Genomic DNA, 19,379 nt, shown 5'->3' on the forward strand with positions numbered 1-19,379 from the left:
TTTGTAAGAATGTTTCATTAACATTTACCAAGGCTGTTACATTTTAAGAACATGGGAAATGGACTCTTCTTCCCCAAAAATAAAGTAACCTTTTATCCAAATCAGCCATTTTGACAGTTTGCTACAGAGAGGATGCAAAAGGCAGGTGTTGATGTGGTGACATTCAGGCCGTGTCTCAGATTAGCAGCAGAAGCTCAGAGACCTTTTACGTCAGGTCCAAAGAGATTTGGCGGTCTGTCGATGGTTTACCTGCTCATGGAGACTGAGGAGCTGGCTGTAACGAACTCTGCAATGCAGCACACCATTCACATGGATGTTATAAGCCTGTGAAGAAAGAATATATGATGCATGATTAAGCATGTTTTGCTTCTTATTGTCTGTCCATAACTGGTACAGAGAACAATAGGTAAACGAAAGGAGGCTTGTAGCTTTTGGGCGACTTCTGTTTTGACAGAAGCCACCTGCAGCTCAACCAACATCACAAATCCACTGCTCACTGCTGCCGTTTGTCTATTGTCATTGTTTATTTTCCTTTTAAACTTGCTCATCTAACATTGACAGCTAAGCTAACATCACATCAGAGCTAAACAAGATCTTCTATTAGCACAGGAAATGCAGCCAATAGCATGTTGTAATCACAATGAAATACAGTGCCAGTTAAGACGTGTCAAAGAGTCAGTCAGCGCTTTTGTCTTCCTCTTCTCCTGTCGCTATATTCATGGGCAACTTGCAGCCTAATCTACCAAAAGACATACCCCGAACACACATTTACTATAATAACTATTTACAATAAAAGATGACGGACGGAGCATTTAGAGAAACACTAACATAAAGACAAATATGTGACTGTTGGCAGAATTCACAGCGGAAGGAAGAATGACTTAGTATTTCTCGATAAGACTCAGGATAAGTGCTTTCATTATAGTGGAACATTTTAAAGACCTAGTATTATTACAGTATGTTAAAGTTAAAGTATGTTTACATGTACAAAGAGGAGTATGTACACAGTTGAAAAGCAATACGCACCCACACACAAACCATGTGGGTCAAACTCTTGTATCAGGAAATAATGTGTCTGTGAAAACAGGACTATATTTAAAATGTGCTGGGGCAGTTATTCTAAAACCCCTGTGCAAACTCAGCAAATTGAATGGCAGCGTTAGTTCCAAGGTACACAAGCCATCTTTCAGCGTTATAATCAGAGGAGGCACTTCCTGTGGGTGGGTCACAGGAAGGTCACAGTCACAGAACTGTGCTGGAGAGGCCAAAACAGGTGACTTTCTTATGAATATACTGCACAATAAAAACAGAACCGCAAGGGGCAGAGAATGAGTGGACTGAAAAATAAACAACACCACTAGATTGTAAGCAGCCCAGAGCCAAACCCCTCCAAACGCACAAAGTAAAGCGTATTCAAAAGCATTTTGTCTGTGGGCGCTTTGAATTTGAAAGGTTGCATTCCCTTTGTTTATTTACCCATAGATTAGCTCCCAAAGTTCAAGTGCAATCTGAGGGTGAAACTTTGCGTAGGCCTTGATCATATGCCGTTTGAGAGCTCTTGTTGAGAATGAGACAAAAGTATGCACTGCACCAGTATCAATGGCTGACAGATAAATAAACTTGAACCGTAGCCGTTTCCAAGCAACATAATCAGTGTATTCACAAGTGGAGAGCCTCATATCCACACCAGCGTGTTGACCGTAACCACAAGGGACCAAATACCCACGGTGCAAGTACTTTCTGGGGGGTTAGTAGAGTTGATTCCACAGTGATGATGCTGTACAGTTGCCCTTGAACAGCCAGGGTGAATTATCCTCACAGTCCAGTCTCTGCTCAGTCCAAGAATGGAAATTATACTCATCATCGTCACATATAACGGGTAAGTGTCTGTGCAACTTATAATTCACAAGAAAGTTCAAGAAAGAGTAAAACTACTGGGGTTTCTTGATATTGATGAAACACTGCGACGGTTGTCCTCACCATCGACATTCCATTAAAAACAATGCTAAACTATGTATCTAGGTAATAAAACTCCAATAAAGGAAAGAATTGACAGAGAACTGTAGAAACCTGCAGTGACATTTGGCTTCAGCAAAAAAGCAGCAACAAGGAAATTGATGACAGGGACAGATCAAACCATTAAGGATTGGACTGAAATAACTAAAGTAACGGACTTCAATTTGAAAATGGTCAAATGAGCCAGACACTGGGACAAATGGGACAGATACTGTGGGGACTGACTGACTTCCTTTGGATTATTCTTATTCTTATTTCTGTTTTTATCATTTACCTCCATGCATCTAGTTCTGTTTGTGTTTGCTTAGTGTAAAAATGTCAAAAATGCACTGCATTTCCCAGCTTAAAGGTAACTAAGGTCACACACAGGTTTCTCCAGGTGACTTTAATGGGAAATATCAGGTGACAGGATTTAAATATTAACTTCAACCACGTCTGGGAAGTTTTCTCATTAAGAAGAAAAACTATTTGACCACCAACTAGAACGTGAGTGTGAGTGTGAGTGTGAGTGTGAGTGTGAGTGAGTGAGTGAGAGTGTGAGTGAGTGAGAGTGTGAGTGAGTGTGTGAGTGTGTGAGTGTGTGAGTGAGTGAGAGTGTGAGTGAGTGTGTGAGTGTGTGAGTGTGTGAGTGTGTGAGTGAGTGTGTGAGTGTGTGAGTGTGTGAGTGTGTGAGTGTGTGAGTGTGTGAGTGTGTGAGTGAGTGAGAGTGTGAGTGAGTGTGTGAGTGAGAGTGTGAGTGAGTGAGAGTGTGAGTGAGTGTGTGAGTGTGTGAGTGTGTGAGTGTGTGAGTGTGTGAGTGTGTGAGTGAGTGAGTGTGTGAGTGAGTGTGTGAGTGAGAGTGTGAGTGAGTGAGAGTGTGAGTGAGTGTGTGAGTGTGTGAGTGTGTGAGTGTGTGAGTGTGTGAGTGTGTGAGTGTGTGAGTGTGAGTGTGTGAGTGTGTGAGTGTGTGAGTGTGTGAGTGTGTGAGTGTGAGTGTGTGAGTGTGTGAGTGTGTGAGTGTGAGTGTGTGAGTGTGTGTGTTAACATCAGGGCACGATCCAGGCTTGGGCCAGCTGGCAATACCTGTCCTTCTGGCTTGTTTAGCAGCACCAGCCCAAAGTATACTCACCACAAAGGTCGACCCATTTTCTCCCGTGCACACCTCCGTTTCGGGTATGGAAAAATGCATTTTAGGCCGAAACACACAGACTGCTGCCAGATGTTTCTTTCTCTAAACGCCACTAGTCCACGGTGGAGAAGAAGGCAGCAGCAGCAGCAGCAGCAGCAGGAGCAGCTCTTCTCCACTAAAGAAGCCCACTACAGTGACGATCAGCGGGGGTCTCGGAGGAGCAGGACGTCTGGAGTCTCGCGTAACGGTCCCACCAGATCTGTGGCCGGGCATTCACCGGGCAGCTTTCACGGCCGATCTCCCCGGGCGTCCGTGTTTAAACTTTTCCCACTGGCGTCCGCGGAGCAGCCATGTTGCGGTGTGTTTTAAGTCGTGCACATTCCCAGTTGGCGATGGATGTGAAATAATAATCCACTTTTTGGGAGAGAACGGCGCTCGGTTACGCACAGCCCCCCTCACGGTGTCCAAGACTGGTTTGTTAGCAGAGCCAGATGAAGTTCAGGATGAGCCGCGGAGATCCGAGTCCAGACGTCGCAACAAGAAAAAAGAAATCTTGACCAAATACAGACTGGAGCTAGCTGCACGTGTTGTGGTTTGGTGTGAATAAAAAAAAAAAAAAAGCTACGTCTGATCGAGCTGGCTTACATAGGTAGAATATGGCAAGGATAAAACCACAACTGCAGTGGATTTACTGCCACCAGCCCATTGTGCAATCTGTCTGTGTGGTGGAGCTATACGGACGGAGGCGTCGCAACAATTCTCCTGGACCGAACCATCTCACTTCAGCAGGGGGGTGTTGTACGTTTGATACCGGTCAAATGCAATGGAAATATAAGTGAATGATTTAGTATTGAGTGATATATATCTTTGCTCAGATTTATTTGGGACCAGAAGTGTTTTGAGTATGTTGGCAAGACGACAGTTTATTGCGAGTAAAAAACATTTGGTACGACCCAAACTGACAGCAAAAAACGGCAAAAAATAAAAATAAAAATAAGTTAAAATTATATGTGAATGTAATACTACTAAATGAATAAGTAAATTCTATTAAAAAAAGATCGATCCGTTATCAAGAAATTGTCGAGTTATGAAATATAATAACACATACAAATAATGGTAACAAATGTTTTTTTTAATGTTTCAATATCCAATATCCTATGTCCAATAGCAAGTACTAAAACTGCATATTGCAAAATTATATTTAATTTGGACTATTTTGTGATTCAGAGCATAAGAGCAGACTACTTCCTGTCACATGACACCTCCGGCTGATCACATGATCATTGAACAAAAATGAAAGCTGGGGGCTGTCAGCTGAACCCTGCGCTGCTTGTTGTTTTGTTTTTTAAATTGTGTTTTTATGGCTCGTCGAACTCAAGCGAGCTGCAGGTAAGGTCTTGTTTTGTTGCGAACATATCGCTTTGTTAATATGTGCTCGTATCAGTGACGTTTTGTCGGACAATATTGCGTTGTAAGTAACAGATGTTTCCTGACAGGTTTGTGAGCTGTGTAATGGGACAGTCCTGAGCCCCAGCCCGGTGGGACGGTTCTGCTCCTTATCCGCTGGTCGGGTCAAAGGTCGCTGCTGTCTCAAAAATGGCACCACGGGCGACAAAGAAAGTATTATTGGGTACTTGGCGCATGTTGCTTGAATTGTTTATTTTGTGTTGTGACTGTTTGGTTGTGTTTAATACAACACAATCCAACTCATTGTAATAATGATTCTTATAATCTGTATCCATTTTGGGTAGACTGGACCTGTCCAACTGTTCACTGGCTCAAGTTGAAAATCTTCAGGAAGCATCGAATGCAACAATGATGTGTGTAAAACTTATTTTCTTATACTTTACTTGAAATAGTTTGTTTGAACTCCCTGAAAGCAAAGAATAATCCACAGATGTGGCCATTATTAATGATTCATGTGTTTTACAGAGACCTCTCACTGAACCCATTTGTCAACATCAGTGAAGTCACATTTCAAGGATTTATTGAGTTGAATTATCTGTACGTATTCCAATAAGTACTAACTACTGAACCTTGTTGTTTGCATGTTTTTAAACTGTTTTGTGTTTCTTAGGATCTTACCAGTAAATGTACTTTGTCCTGGTGGTGCCACATCTTGGAAGAAAATTGAGGAGAAAGAAGGAAATCGCATTTGTCAAGGCCAAAACAGTATGTGCAATCAGACTGGACAAATGTGTAAGTGCTGATTTAAAAAAAAAAAAAAAACATTAGTGAGTCAGAGATCAAACCGCATGATATTGATTATTAATCCTCCCTTGAAGCCAGGGACTGCCCAGAAAACTCCCAGTGTGCTCCCTTTGGTCCTGGTTTGTCTGAATGCAGCTGTGGTGACAACTACCATGGGTACAAGTGTCTGCGGGAGGTTAGTCCCTCAATTACTCACTAGAAAAAGTTCGAATACAAATGTTTAATTTGTTTTGCCTAAAGCTTATTTTTCTGGCCACTAGGGGGAGTTTCCGGTTCTTCAGGTGTTTGCGCCTCTTGGAGCATCAACTGTGGTCATCTCTTTTGTGCTGTGGATCACCCAGAGACGCAACGCCAAACCGCTCTGATAATGTTTTACATTTTATTACAATGACTACTGCTTTTAAAATGGGCATGGAAAGGGATTTATGCTTTTGTTAATTAATGTAATATATATTTTTATAACCTTTTTAAATGGACTTTTAAGCTGACATGCAAGGGAAAGCAATTACTGTTTTGTCACCTGTGTAAAAACATTTTGGGTCTTTAAATAGACAATGTATAAAGGGAAAGAGTTTACATTATTTGCAGCACTGGCAAACTTAGTATGTTACAAAGCTACACTTTACTGTGGTTATTTTGCTGTGATGGGTGTTTTTATTTAGTTTTGTTTTGGTTGGACTAAATGTCCGGGTTTATCCATGTCTTTCTTCATCCAACCGAATAACACTTTACTAAATTGAATTGAATTAGTTATTGCACAACAAGAATGACATGACAGAGATAACTGACTATGCCTGATGTATAAAAGTGTATTTTGACTCTACACTAGTTTGTAGAAAACCATTTACAATAAAACCTGTTTCATAAAAAATGCATTGGAGACATTGATTGTTTACAAAGTTGATGCAGTTTGATCAATTTATTGCATGCTCAAAGCATCTTATACCGTGAAGTTTACATGTCCACGTTTTTCACACGAAGCACCACAGGAACCGAAGTACAAGGGATCATGCCCAGATCAGTGATAACCAGGTCCACAAAGTCTGGGGGCGTCACATCATAGACCAGATTCAAAAGGCCGAGGACACGTTCGGGGAATTCGCTGGAGGCCGATATCGCCTGCCAATTCTCCAACTCAGTCTTCCCTTTACGAGTAACAATCAGGTCATCTGGGTCATCTGGCAAAGAGAAAAATATGCTCACATTTTAATTCAGATTTTTGTGTAACAATGTATCGTTATAACATACCTAGCTCATTGGACACAAATGAGTCTGTCTGAACCCTCTCGCAGAACTTGTAGGTCTCACAGCAAACCAAAACAGGCACATTGAAGGCTTTGGCCACAAGAGCAATTTGAGACGTTCCCACTCGAGACATCACGTACCCATTTGCAAGTAAAGCATGAGCACCGAGGAACACCTTTGATACCTGCAAATTACAAGTATTATTTACAAATATTTAGAAAATAAATAGGATTAAAGCTGTGTAATGAACTTGATACCTCAGGAAGGATGTACGAAACAGCTGAAATAAGAACATAGGTGCAGCTGATGCCCTTCTGGACCAGACGCCTCAAAGCCTCTCGTCCCTCCAGTCGTGGCCTACTGTCCACCACAATCACACGGAACTTTATGTTCTTCTCAAACGCCTCGCACAAGATGTTGTTGACCAGTGAGGAGCTGGCAAGTGAGAGTTGAGACATGATATACAGTGGAGTGTTCACCTAAATGTGTTCATGCTGCTTACCATCCATAGACAAGGATGACATCGCCGTTACTGATCTTTTCTATTGCGTACTTGGCAATAGCTTTCGCAGCGAGTATGATCTTCTCGTTTATGTAGCAATCAATGCAGTTCAGTAACTTGCTCTTAGCCTGAAAAATATGAAATGTTAATTGAAGATGTGTAACTTTGTTTTTTTTAGGTTTTTCTTTTTTAAAATACCTCTTTATCTTTACACTGGCTTTGAATATTTGAGATTTCCTTCTTGATATATTTAATTGCATTTCCCATGCTGGCAGATAGAGGGCGACATTGGTTCAAAAAACTGTTGGGGAAAATATTAAAAGTTTCTAGTTAGAATAAAGTTTGTTAGTGGGGAAATGCAACGTGTGTAACCACAGCGCCATTCTACAAAAAAAGGAAAAAAAGCATCAACGTTTCAGGATGTCTTACCTTATATAAGGCTTCAGCTTATTGACCAGGTCCCTCGAGAGCTCTTCATTTGGAGGTGTTGTGTAGTCCCTTATCACCTGCAAAGAGTTACACAAGCTGAGGCCACAAACAAGAAAGCACTTGTTTTTTCGATGTGTGTCATGTTTGATATCTGAGCTGTACCTGTTTGAAGGCGTGCAGCAGTGCCACAGAGCGGGCGTTGGATCCTGCTATGATCCCCTGTGAATACTGCAGTCCCAGCCGTACAATAGCAGGATGGATCACAGTGGAAGGAATGCTGCCACAGAAACAATCACAAATATGTTGGTATATAAAATAAAAATGCATGATGTAACAAGAGCATTGACACGTTACCTAAGTTGCTGTGTTAGCGGAGCTTTTCGGCTGTATTGGTGAAGGTGAGAGAATAAGCTGACTTTGTAGGCATAGTCTGAGCGAAGAGGAATCTGAGAGAAGGAACATTATACTTATATACACTCACACGTAAAACAATGTATACACACACAGTACTTTGTTAGAACACAATAACTGCAAAGGAAATGTGTTATGGCCACACAACAAATTACTACAGCGTGTAAAGCCAAAAAAGAAATAATAATAATGCCAAACCCCAAACTGAATACATACCTCAATCATATTATCCTTTTTGCCAAATACATGTTACAGCAAAGTAAGTGAAACTAAAATAGCAATTGTAAGGCACACTTGAAGGTTGTACCTTTTTAACTGCAACATTCCCTGGTGTCTGAAAAAATGAAATGCCCAACCATACGCATTTAGACTTTGTTAAAATGTTAGTTAATATTTCTTCTTCTAAAAGTTCTTCTCTGATTCCTCCCTGATCTGATTGATTGAAATGCTTGAATGAAGTAATTGACCGACACTTGTTATTTGGTGTTTTATGGCGGTGGGTATCCATAGTGTTAAAATACTGCCACCTACTGTAGTTGTACATCTTAGACTTTATTATTTGACTGTGGCAGAGACCACAGTGCTTTGTGACGTCACACACTCCGTCTTGTGTTACTTTTAATGGCAGCTGTCGCTCTTTCCATCTCTCTCTCTTTCTCTTTCTTTCCCTTTTTTACGGTATGGTGTAAAACACATACAACTTCAGTAGATGGCGGTAAATGCACCTTTTCTGTTGGCTGCCAATCGCCATTAAAAAGCACAACAACAATAACAACGGCTGTTGGTTTATCGCCACCTACTGTAGTTGTACTTTTCAAAGTATGTGTTTTACTATATCACTCTATCGCGCAAAGCTTGGAGCGCCCTCTACTGGACGTTCCACAAACTATAAACGTATGTAAACATCAATTGAACTGATATGACAGCAAACAAGACAAAACAGAGTTGTACTTTTGTACAAGAGCAGTTCCAAAGAATCCACAATGTGTTATATCCTAGATTAAAAAAGCTTACTTGTTGTCTTTCCAACTTTTTGGCTAACTTCTTTAAAACATCTGGGTTATCCACTTGAATATGTTCAGGGAGCCTCTTAACCACTGAAGATAAAGAAAAGGCAAGGGTTTAAACAATGTTTAATTATGCAAAATGATGCCTTTTCCCCCCAAACATTTCCAGTGTTGTCAAATACCTGGCTGTAGTTCACTTGGTGCTGCTTTTAATTTACCGGGCGCTGCCTGTGGGCCCTCTCCTTTCTTGCCTTGTTTGGAGGCTCTTTCAGCCTCTTGGCGAGCTCTTCTCTCGGCTTTCAGCTCGGCTTTGCTCTTGGTGGGTTTCTCTGAAGCTGTGGTTGTTTCTGCAGTAGGTTCAGTCGCGACAAGAGTCTCCACCGCTGAGGGAACTGCACAGAGCAGCAAACAGGGGAAATGCAATGAAAAGGCATGTGGTTGTGTAATGTAAATCATAGAGAATGGTAAAGCAACCTTTCTGTGATGGCGCTTGTGTTGGTGGAGCTGGAGTTGCAGCTGGGGACGGCACGGGCTTCTCCTTAACACTGTCCTGTGGAGCTTTGTCATCTTTCTTCTCTTTGCCCTTCCGCTGTTGTTTCTTCTCTTTTCTGAGGCGCTGTTTTTCTTCTTTGGTCAACTCTCTTCCATCATTCTATTGAGAGGCAAAATAAACGTAACAGTGAGGTACAGCTTGTAATTCAAAAATATAATGCAACAGGACACAAACCTTTGCTCGTGCAAAATCATCTTTCCTGTCGGACCCATCTGAAACAAAAAAGACGTGTATTTTTAATCGGTCTGGTCCCTAGTGATTTCATCATTAAAAGTAAGTAATTAAAAACGAGTGACCACAACAATTAAATCACACACACGGACAATCAGATGTTTTCCACACATGATGAGTAAAATTCACAACAATAAGCTGATGCAACAGGACTTCCAAACACAGTTCATTACTGCCGCTAGCGCCAGGAGCCAATAATACATTAAAAGAGGCTCACTTTGATCACAAATACCTCTGCCGGAATATGAGGTGAAACACTTTAGGAGGATGCGTTGAGCATAAAACTGTAGACAAAGATAAAACCCAGCTGTTGCAGTGTTCAGTCTCACCTGTCACTCCACTGTCAGCCATGTTTACGCAGCTCTTCACTTCCGCCTGCCTAAGTAGCAGCATAAACTGTACTGACCCCTACTGGAAGTAACAGGTACTGCGTGTAAATGATGATTGTTAAAGGTACAAGATTTGGAGGTTTAAATTCTATCAGCATGCCATAACTGTGCCCCCAGATGCGAGGTAAACATGTTTAAATCAAATAAACATTGCTTATAATGTTGACTACAAAATTGGACAGTGTTTTGTTTACCAAGATGATTACTTAATCACAAACAAGAATGAACCTAACAAGTCTCTCGTTTGAGTTGCCAGTTCCAAAGCTTAAATCCAGTTGATTTCAAATCCTTTCTCTGATCTGAATAATAAAACCTGCACCAATCATGTACTGTGCCGGTGCAGAGTCTGTAGCTCAGAGAGGGAAGTCTGGAGGTTGTTGTTGTTGTTGTAGTTGTAGTTGTTGTTGTTGTTGTTGTTGTTGTTGTTGTTGTTTTATGGCGGTTGACATCCGAGTGTTGCATTACCGCCAGACTTTATTCCTTAGACTTTGTTGTTGTTGTTGTTGTTGTTGTTGTTGTTGTTTTATGGCGGTTGGCATCCGAGTGTTGCATTACCGCCTTGTTGTTGTTGTGAACATGAGCCATGGCTTGTCCATGAACTGAGAAAGAGTCACTGCAGCTGTGATTGGCTACAGTTCCTTTATGATGTTGATGTTGGCTTTGTGACGCTACCCTGCTCCTTTGTTTGACAATCTGAGATGTCTAAAGAATAAAGTCTGGCAGTAATGTAACACTTGGATACCAACCACAATAATACGCCAAAGCAATGGGAGGAGTACTTTTACGGACTACGACAGAGTCTGAGGACTACGAAACGTCTGAGGAATAAAGTCTGGCGGTAATGCAACACTTGGATGCCAACCGCCATAAAACAACAACAACAACAACAATAATACGCCAAAGAAGAAAAAGAAGAAGTTATTAAATATGTTAAATATTATTTTATTCTTATATGTGTATTTGATGAAGACATTGCAGAATGTGCAATCTATGTGCTGTCGTGACACATATTCATGTGCAATTACCGTCGGGATCACATGCAATGGTATTTATGTATTTATTTGTCTATGGGAGTTTTTATTTATTTATAGGAGATCTTCTACTGAAAGTGTTTTTCAGACTTCCTATAAGTGATCTGTTCTTCTGTATCTACCTCTGTATCTACCTGCGTTGCACCAATGAAATTTCCCCATGTGGGACAATAAAGGAATATCTTATCTTATCTTATCTTAGAATAAAACTGTACAAAACTAGCACAACCCAAAAATGTTCTGCCATCTGTGGGCCTGTTTAGTAATTTTGGCCTTTTTGATTACATACATAAAATAATATTGACTTTTATAGTGTACAGTGTGTTTGCATGTGCTGCTACCGTCTGGTTTGTGTTGTTTTTAAGTGCAGTAGAAGTAAAGTTGTATTGGGGTCTAACGTCCAACGTCTAAAGTCTAAGACGTGCAACTGCAGTAGGTGGCGGTAATGTAACACTTGGATACCAACCGCCATAAAACACCAAAGAAGAAGATGAAGTTGGATTGGATTCTTCATTTATAAGGTAGTCTGTCTACAATTGCGACGCATGAGTCAGGGCCAATAGGCTTCACATTTTGTCATCTTTAGACATGCCTTGTGTATATTCTAGCATTGCAAACATTTGTCTATTCAAAGACTGCTTTAATCTATTAATTGATTTCCAGCTAGTAATGAACAGAGAGGAAACGTGTAGTGTGGTGGTTTTGGGAACTGATTTCTCGTTGGGTGGATGGGGATATATTGAATACATGATTTTACATTTTATTGCAAAAAAGTACAAACATCTAAATTACTCTTTGATATAGTTAAGCATTTATTATATTTTCAACCGAACAACGTGATAAAAAGCAGTGCTAAGAAGTAAGAGCTAAAGGAAGAGAATGCAGCTCTTAAGCACAACACTCTTGTCTCTCCACGTTGGTGTCTGCTGTTTAAATTCACGACGCAGTAGCTGGTTGAAGGGGACCAAACCTCACAGTAACACCTGACTTGGTTCCGTTTGACCAGCCACAGCAAGGTGTGCTGCTTCAGCTGCAAGAGCCAGGGATAGAGAGGCAAGAAGAGAACAATGCAAAGATACAGGAAGCCGGAAAAAAGGATTTCATCTCTTCTTCATGTGGTTCTTACCTGGAAACACAAAACAAGTCATGATTAGAGATACTGCAGGACATGTCAGACATGTTACCAAGCAGACAGTTCCTATTTTGAGGTCAGGGGAAGCCTAAAGCAGCCTATAGGGGTAAACCCTGGTCCACAGTGACCGTGCCTCCCAGCCCCCCCTTTCCCTTTTTGTGAGCCCTGTGGTTGCTATAATGGGTGACAGCTGTGCTCTGTCAATCCCCTTTGACGGTCAGCAGTTGGGGCAGGGACCCTGAGACTTGATCAGCAGCAACAGCAGCAGTCCGCGGGAGTATTGCTAACTGTGCACGTCCATGAGCTTAAGCAAGACGCACCAGGCCCTTCACCTGTTGTCTTTGGCCACACTTGCAGACACACACTGTCCCCTGTCATAAAACACACAAGCTATGCTCCATCTTACAAACTCCTAAAAAGTCTAAACAGTCTTCTGTGGTGGATCCGTGCAAACTTCCCCTTGCAACCACACACTTCCTTACATTCCATAAGAGGCGTATTAATATGGGGATATAAGGAAGCATGTCTTCGCAAGGGGCAACAACTGGATGCTCAGAGGACACAAAGCACCCTTTCATAGCCACAGATGCAGAGAAGCAGGAACCGGCAGCTTGACAATATGTTAACTGTGACGGATGGAGCAATGGCATCCAACAGACAACTGGAAATCTATATAATGTTAGTAACATAAACCAAACATTTGAAATGTTACTTGGAAAATTGTTTATTTAAAGCTAGAAGTTGTTTGAATGTTGTCATTAGAACAATGAAAGACAAGGACTCCTTGGAAGAAGAGCGTCTGGGCTAGTTAGGACCGTCCTAGCTAAATAAAGCATACATTTTAAAAACATAAAAACTCAGTTACTAAAGTAACAACAAGCCACGCATATTACCTATACAAACTACCATAAAAATTAAACACACTTAATCTATTCTACTCACCTTTTGATTTGAGTGATCTGAGGTGAAGGCCACAGAAGTGTTGCCCTACACAATCCTTTTCATTTGTGACTTTCTGCTAGATCTACAGGAGCTTCAACTAGATTGTCACCACAAAAAATGTTCATCTGAATAGACTTACTTAAAACCTTCTAGGGCAATAACTTACTGCTTGTCTACGACATCTTGCTTGAAAGAAGTCACATTAAATAAAACAATTTACAAACAATGCTGCTGGTTTTGAACACTAAGTTTTAGTGCAGAGCCCCGAAAAACCAAAAAATCAAATCAAAGAATCCTTGCTTTACCACCACTAAAAAAAAGCTTTTTTCATCCCTAATCACGGCCTAAACCCATAAACAAACTATTCCTCAAACCTCCTACTCCTCTTTGGAAGCTCGGGCATGATGCCTGCACTAAACTGTGCTGAGACGCTTGTGTGGACAGCAGGCCTGGTCCCCGGCCCTTTTCTATGGCGTCCAGGAGTGCCCCCCTCCGAAGAGGCCTCCCACCTGTTGGTGTCCTTTAGAAGCCCCGGGCCTCTCCTGCGCCTCCTGTCCGGCCCAATCAGGACCCTGACAGGGGGGAGCCAGCCTGTGAAATCACACCTCTCAGCTGTTCGCACTGAGCTCGAGACACCCTACACCCTCTTACCGTTCCCCCAACATACCCTGTACCAGCCTGGCCTCCATTTTACACCCAATGTCAACAGGCTTCTTCTGGAATAGCAAAAAAGGCAAGCGTTTTTTTTTTTTTATAAAGAAACATTTTTACCATTTCTTGAGTTGATATTTATCTATCTTTCGGGAAATTTTTGCCTCCATAATGATCAGTATCTTTTATTTTGGTCTAAATTGCAAATGCCCATTTGTCCACGTTTCGGACAGAAGTTGAAGCTTCATGAACCACTTTTAATCTTTGCTTGAAGAGTGAAATATTGTCATGTAAACCATGTCATAAGAACAGCAAGTGATATGTGAGAGGTATGAATAACTAATATGAGTTCTCGTGGCTTCATAGAGCTAACAATAAATTCTCAAGGTGAATATCTCATCACTGCGGCACTTCACAGTCAGGAGTCCTGTGTTAAAAATCAGTCAACCAATTGACAATTAAATAATTTTACCCAAATCGGGAAAATAAACCTCTTGATTTGATCATGTTTATCTTTAGTATACGGACTGAACCAAATCCAAATGAGGTCAAATCAGAACTGGATCCATGAAAAAGCATAGCAGACACACAATAAAAAAATACCTACATTTAAAATGTTTAAAGTTGTTAAAAAAGACCAAAAGGACTGGAATAACATTAAAGCAGCTCAAAATGATAGGAAATATTTTGTAGTATAATATGAAAGAAGAATTTGAAGCCCAATGGAATACCTTATATTATCCCCTGGCCCTTCATGGCCTGGTGTCGCATATTTGCTACAAACCCAAGGGGTGCATATATAACATAACGCTGCACATTTTTATTTTGCGACATACTGGGAATGTACAACAACTGTTTTCACCAAGATTGTTATGTTTTACAATTTATTTATTTTCAATGGGCTGCAACTCCCGCTCAAACTTAACCTCTAAAAATGAATGCTATAAAGATTCACAAGAAGCTAATTAACAACCACCAGCAGTAAAGGATGCTGCTTGTAGCGTGAAGCGTGCTTGTGCGGTTCCAGAGGTAACAATCTGAGAGGAGTTCGGAGAGGCCATGGAAGAGGACTATCGGTCGGCCTTAAAGGTGGGATGGACGATTTTTTTCAGCAATTTTTTTTATCATATTTCCTCGTGGGGTGGATAAATCATTTGTCCTGCCATGTATCAATCATAAAACGCACCTATCGCTAACCTGCAGCCGCGTGCGGTTCGTCCCCACGTTTCGCGTGCCTAAGCGCATGGATCTATCATAATATAGTTCCCTCAGTGTACGGGGCAAAATGAAGACGGAAGAAAGACAGTTCGAGCTGACGCAGAAGTGGACAGAAATCTACGGGAGACGAGAGATGTGATGCGCTCCGTTGCGCTAATAAACAAACGCACATGTGTGTTGTATCAGTCCGCACGGGGGAGTGCGCATGCGCACTTCTGCCTGCGTTCTCAAATCGACGAAAAATCGTCCATTGCGCCTTTAAAGAAATTCTAGGAAACCGTCTGAGAATCACTTCACCAACACTGATTATAGTACAGGTGGAAAACTGTTGACCTCAACTGGTGGAAGGAATACTTTGAGGATCTCATCAATCCCTTGTCATGTCTTCCGAGGATGAAGCAGAGACAAAGGACTCAGAGAGGAAGACGTCACTGAGGTGGTTAAAGCTCCTCGGTGGCAAAGCTCCAGGGTTGGATGAGAGCTCTCCTGAGTAAGTCTCTGGATGTTGTGGAACTGTTTTAGCAGACACGTCTCTGCAAATCTCGTGGTGGTTGGGAACAGTGCCTCTGGACTGGCAGACCGGGGTGGTGGTCACTCTGTTTAAGAAGGGGGACCGGAGGGTGTGTTCCAATTACAGGGGAATCAGCCTCCGCGATAAGGTCTATTGCAGAGTACTTGAGAGAAAAATCCGACCGATAGTCTAACCTTGGTTTCAGGAGGAGCAGAGTGTTTTTTGTCCCAGTCGTGGAACACTGGACCAGCTCCATACTCTCCATCGGGTGCTCAAGGGTTCATGGAAGTTTGCCCAACCAGTCCACGTGTGCTTTGTGGATGATGTTGTCCTGATGCCTCCATCAAACCTGGACCTGCCGCTGTATCGGACTATGTTCCAACTCTATTTTCCAACTCTCCCCTATGATCATGAAATCATCTAAATTAGTTTCCTCTACAGGGAGCTGGGCACTACCGTAGAGAGAGTAGGGACTCAGACTAGAGCCTATGCTGCTCCTGGCCAAGCTGAGGTGGCTCGGACATTTGTTCTGTACACCTCCCCAGGGAGGTGCTCTGTGCACCTCTGTCCCACCAAGAGGAGACCCAAGGGAAAATCAAGGATTATGCCTCACTGTTGGCCCTTGGGATAACCCCGGAAAAGCTGGAGGAAGTGTGTGTGGAGAAGTCTGGGCCTTCCCGTTTAGACTGTCCCCACGACCCGGCACTAGATAGATGGAACTTTACCATTTTGGTTGTCCATGCATCCATTGTTTTCCACATATTGCTTGTAATGTACTTGGGTTTGTGGCAAATAAGAAAGACACTTGGCGTTAAGGAGTTAAGTGCTATACATTTCTTTATAGTTAATATTAGAATGAAATTGCTCTGATGAAGGCCACTAGTCTTCATCTTACAGGAATAACATATACTTGTATATCATGTTTATAACAGGGCTGTTAATGTGCAGCCCTGATCCATACAGTGATTGGTAATGCTGGAGAAGCAAAGGGGTTCATTTTCCTTTAGTGCAAGCACAAGCTGCCCCACTAAGGTCAACACCTGTGTTCTAAAATCAGCTCAGGGGCTGGGTGTGATAGGAACCCGGCCTCATTCACAGAAAGCTACAGCTCAGAGAGAGGGGGCTTATATTGAAACCCAATGCTCTCGCTATTTTGGAGGCACTCGCTCTCCACAAATAGCATCCATTGCATCTTTGTAGTTCCCGTTTTTTTCTTGTCTTGCCACAGGATGTCATCTAAATTCGACAGTTGTTCGATATTTCCCATGGCTCGCAGCCAGGGTGTATCACAAATGCAACATTTCCAATAATGCCAGCTATGTGCCAAGGCCTCATCACGTATATATCTGGGTACTGGGAATATCAGATGGCTTTTGTTGTTGAGTGAATTCTTTTGGTCGCTCACAATGGTTAAGACACATTGTAATCCGTGTGTTCCTCTTAACAGGACAGCTGATCACTGGCGGTTATGTATGGCTATGCCAGTGGTTTTCAAACAAACATATCCATCAAAGTGTCCAATCTAATCATGTAATTTGCTTTTTATCTGTCACATACAAACATTTCAAACAACCATTCTTATTTTAGTTATTGCGTACTATATCAATTGCAAAGGCAGAACACAAGGGCTTCAACCCATTGTTGGTTCCAAGCCTGGATCAAATTGATTTTGTTTGTCATACAAGACACATTTGGAGAAATCATTCTGAACTCTGAACCGCCACTGCTGTTGTCTACAAATTGGGCCATGAGTTTATTTTTGTCTGGTGTTCACATTGCGAGGCTCTGGTTTGCTAATGACTTTGTTCCCTTCTGTCATATCCACAGCGTCTGGGAGGTCACAGCAATGCTCAATTCCTTAGCAGAAGCTAACAGGAAATGCATGGAGAAGGCTGACTCCGTTCAGAGATCTACAGGATCATCAATCATATATATTTGTTTGTTAACAGTATGAGGGACATTATGAACAGCTTTGAGAAGAACCGTATGTAAGATTTGTATATATATATATATATATATATATATATATATATATATATATATATATATATATATATATTTTTTTTAAACAGGCTGCATATGGTTCCTTTAAAAAGCACTATTCTATTTATTTGAAAAACAAACCTTTACTCATATAGGTATTTCAGTATATATTGTTAGGTCTACTAATTCTGTTATGTTAAGATAATGCTGCTACTGAAATGGACTCTTACCAACTTCCCACCAAACATGTGTGGTCATTTAGAAACTTAAATGTACATAAACTGCAAAACAATGGGGTGGCAGTGACCAGTGTTGTAGTGATTGAATACGGTTGTTGTGTCCTTGCATGGGTAAGACACCTTGTCTGAGAATGAACAGCAGCTGTGCTTTGCTGCTAAAGCCTTACTACATGTCATGTGTATAAACCTATTGAACTAGTTTATGCAGTGTAAAACAAAGGATACATTAGAGCACTTAGTGATGTGACGCTGACTCATTAGGAGGAATGTCTTTATGCCACTCTGTGTCCTTGCATGGGCACAGCAGTTGCCAGGGCTGAGGTTGACACAGCTGCTGCAGGAAGCCAGCTCCCGAGTGTTGGCGAAGCAGTGGAGCTCAAAGGTCAAAGGTCACAAGCATTTAGCCTAAAACAGAGAACAGGTGACAGTGAAGTGCGTCATACATAGAGAGGATGTTTTGAGGTCAGTGATGGGAGATACTAAGTACAACAAATGAAAGACTCAATCACATTTGCATAATGAGGGAAAGGGTGTAATGGCAAAAGGATAAAATAGTAACAATTCATAAAAAAATAGTTTTGAAATATAAAAAGTCAATAACAACTTGTTTTGGAGGTATACAACATTAGAATATTGAGTAAATATACTATAAATAAAACACATTTTAAAAAGGTGAGCAAAATTGGTAAAATCAAGAGCTGAAAGGACAGACATGAAGGACAGAGCTGTGTGAACCAAAAGTTTACTTCAACAGTCTAATATGGCTGATCTGTTCCTAAAGAGCAAAAAGGTGTTAGAACAGGAAACGAATCCCTCTACTTTTCTCACCTCAAGTCAATACGGTAGAACATGAAAGGCTCAGTATGTCCTGCTCAACTCATCAAGAGGTCCTCAGTGACACAAGGCATGTGACAAAGCAGCCATAGGCCTGAGATCTGTTTTTTAGATACAGTGGATTATTATACTCAGATAAGACATGTTACAAAAGCCAGTTTGAAATGTTTTGGGTTAATTACTGTGTGTTCTTAAAGTTATAAAACAGAAACAACCGGACATCTCTGTGGTATTTTTGTTAGAAATGGTAGATAAAAAACAAAAATGTCTCATGTTGCTATAGTATGTGAAGCATGCTTTCATAAGCATTTTAGTCCACTGTTGCTCTTGATTCATGAATGAATATACAAGAGCCTGTGGGGGTCGTCACTCAGCTGCCCACTGCGACCAAAAGGGAGTGACAACTGCAGCAGAGGCCCACATGCAGCAGCCATGAGGTCTCTGGACAGAGCTGGAGCTGAATCGAAATGGGTCATGCCGCAGCCAATGGGGAGCTCCGCTTCCGGTGGGGCTTAATACTCGATTATAGACCCCTAACCCAAACCATAATCCTACAAATATAACTAATTTAACCATGTAGATATCATAAATCAACTAATAATTCCCTGCATTAAATGTTTTTGTTTTTATTTTATGTTTTCTCACATCGGCCGTTGCTAGAGGCTTGGCTAAATCACCTCTGAGTACTGTATGTTGCTGCTGCCTCACTTTGATATAAATAAAGCCCTTTTAGGAC

The 19,379-nt window shown here is 41.4% G+C and overlaps 3 protein-coding genes and 1 long non-coding RNA gene across 5 annotated transcripts in view; 1 reads left to right on the top strand and 3 right to left on the bottom strand.

Annotated features, from left to right (window-relative positions):
* snx17 (sorting nexin 17) overlaps positions 1 to 3,394 on the bottom strand; it is a 34,519-nt gene extending 31,125 nt beyond the window's left edge. Inside the window, exons 1-2 of the mRNA XM_072442031.1 lie at positions 3,125 to 3,394; positions 250 to 324 (exon numbers count right to left, since the gene is read on the bottom strand). Of these exons, the coding sequence (XP_072298132.1) occupies positions 250 to 324; positions 3,125 to 3,184 (135 nt within the window). The 5' untranslated portion in view covers positions 3,185 to 3,394. The remainder of the gene's footprint in view (positions 1 to 249; positions 325 to 3,124) is intronic.
* A 978-nt stretch (positions 3,395 to 4,372) lies between these two features.
* atraid (all-trans retinoic acid-induced differentiation factor) lies at positions 4,373 to 6,186 on the top strand. Its single transcript, XM_072442045.1, has 7 exons — positions 4,373 to 4,513; positions 4,621 to 4,754; positions 4,876 to 4,944; positions 5,057 to 5,128; positions 5,202 to 5,323; positions 5,410 to 5,510; positions 5,596 to 6,186. Exons 1-7 carry the CDS (start codon positions 4,418 to 4,420, stop codon positions 5,698 to 5,700), a joined length of 699 nt encoding a protein of 232 aa, XP_072298146.1. The 5' UTR covers positions 4,373 to 4,417; the 3' UTR covers positions 5,701 to 6,186.
* Positions 6,187 to 6,223: 37 nt separating this feature from the next.
* On the bottom strand, positions 6,224 to 10,120 carry eif2b4 (eukaryotic translation initiation factor 2B, subunit 4 delta). Of its 2 annotated transcripts, XM_072442042.1 has the most exons (14): positions 10,043 to 10,120; positions 9,657 to 9,694; positions 9,404 to 9,581; positions 9,112 to 9,321; positions 8,937 to 9,019; positions 8,230 to 8,256; positions 7,866 to 7,957; positions 7,674 to 7,788; positions 7,512 to 7,588; positions 7,281 to 7,383; positions 7,083 to 7,210; positions 6,838 to 7,015; positions 6,584 to 6,764; positions 6,224 to 6,513 (listed from the first exon to the last, which is right to left on the bottom strand). In XM_072442042.1, exons 1-14 carry the CDS (start codon positions 10,104 to 10,106, stop codon positions 6,290 to 6,292), a joined length of 1,698 nt encoding a protein of 565 aa, XP_072298143.1. In that variant the 5' UTR covers positions 10,107 to 10,120; the 3' UTR covers positions 6,224 to 6,289. The 2 variants fall into 2 exon arrangements, with proteins under 2 accessions (XP_072298143.1, XP_072298145.1); XM_072442044.1 differs by lacking the exon at positions 8,230 to 8,256.
* Positions 10,121 to 11,925: 1,805 nt separating this feature from the next.
* Positions 11,926 to 13,819, bottom strand: LOC140365188 (uncharacterized). Its single transcript, XR_011927815.1, has 2 exons — positions 13,208 to 13,819; positions 11,926 to 12,259 (listed from the first exon to the last, which is right to left on the bottom strand). It is a non-coding gene; the product is annotated as an uncharacterized lncRNA (long non-coding RNA).
* Positions 13,820 to 19,379: the final 5,560 nt, after the last annotated feature.

This window comes from Eucyclogobius newberryi, unplaced genomic scaffold (genome assembly GCF_026437365.1).
Source record: "Eucyclogobius newberryi isolate DKJ021-1_F unplaced genomic scaffold, fEucNew1.0.hap1 SCAF_1, whole genome shotgun sequence".
Lineage (NCBI taxonomy): Eukaryota > Metazoa > Chordata > Actinopteri > Gobiiformes > Gobiidae > Eucyclogobius > Eucyclogobius newberryi.

Excerpts from the sequence above, each read along its gene's own strand:
- atraid (XM_072442045.1), top strand. The coding sequence starts at position 4,418 with ATGAAAGCTGGGGGCTGTCAGCTGAACCCTGCGCTGCTTGTTGTTTTG. Across the intron at positions 4,945-5,056 it reads GCATCGAATGCAACAATGAT|AGACCTCTCACTGAACCCAT; the intron begins GTGTGTAAAACT and ends TGTGTTTTACAG. Across the intron at positions 5,129-5,201 it reads TTTATTGAGTTGAATTATCT|GATCTTACCAGTAAATGTAC; the intron begins GTACGTATTCCA and ends TGTGTTTCTTAG.
- eif2b4 (XM_072442042.1), bottom strand. The coding sequence starts at position 10,106 with ATGCTGCTACTTAGGCAGGCGGAAGTGAAGAGCTGCGTAAACATGGCT. Across the intron at positions 8,257-8,936 it reads AAAAGTTGGAAAGACAACAA|ACACCAGGGAATGTTGCAGT; the intron begins GTAAGCTTTTTT and ends TCATTTTTTCAG. Across the intron at positions 7,016-7,082 it reads GTCATCCTTGTCTATGGATG|CTCCTCACTGGTCAACAACA; the intron begins GTAAGCAGCATG and ends CTCACTTGCCAG.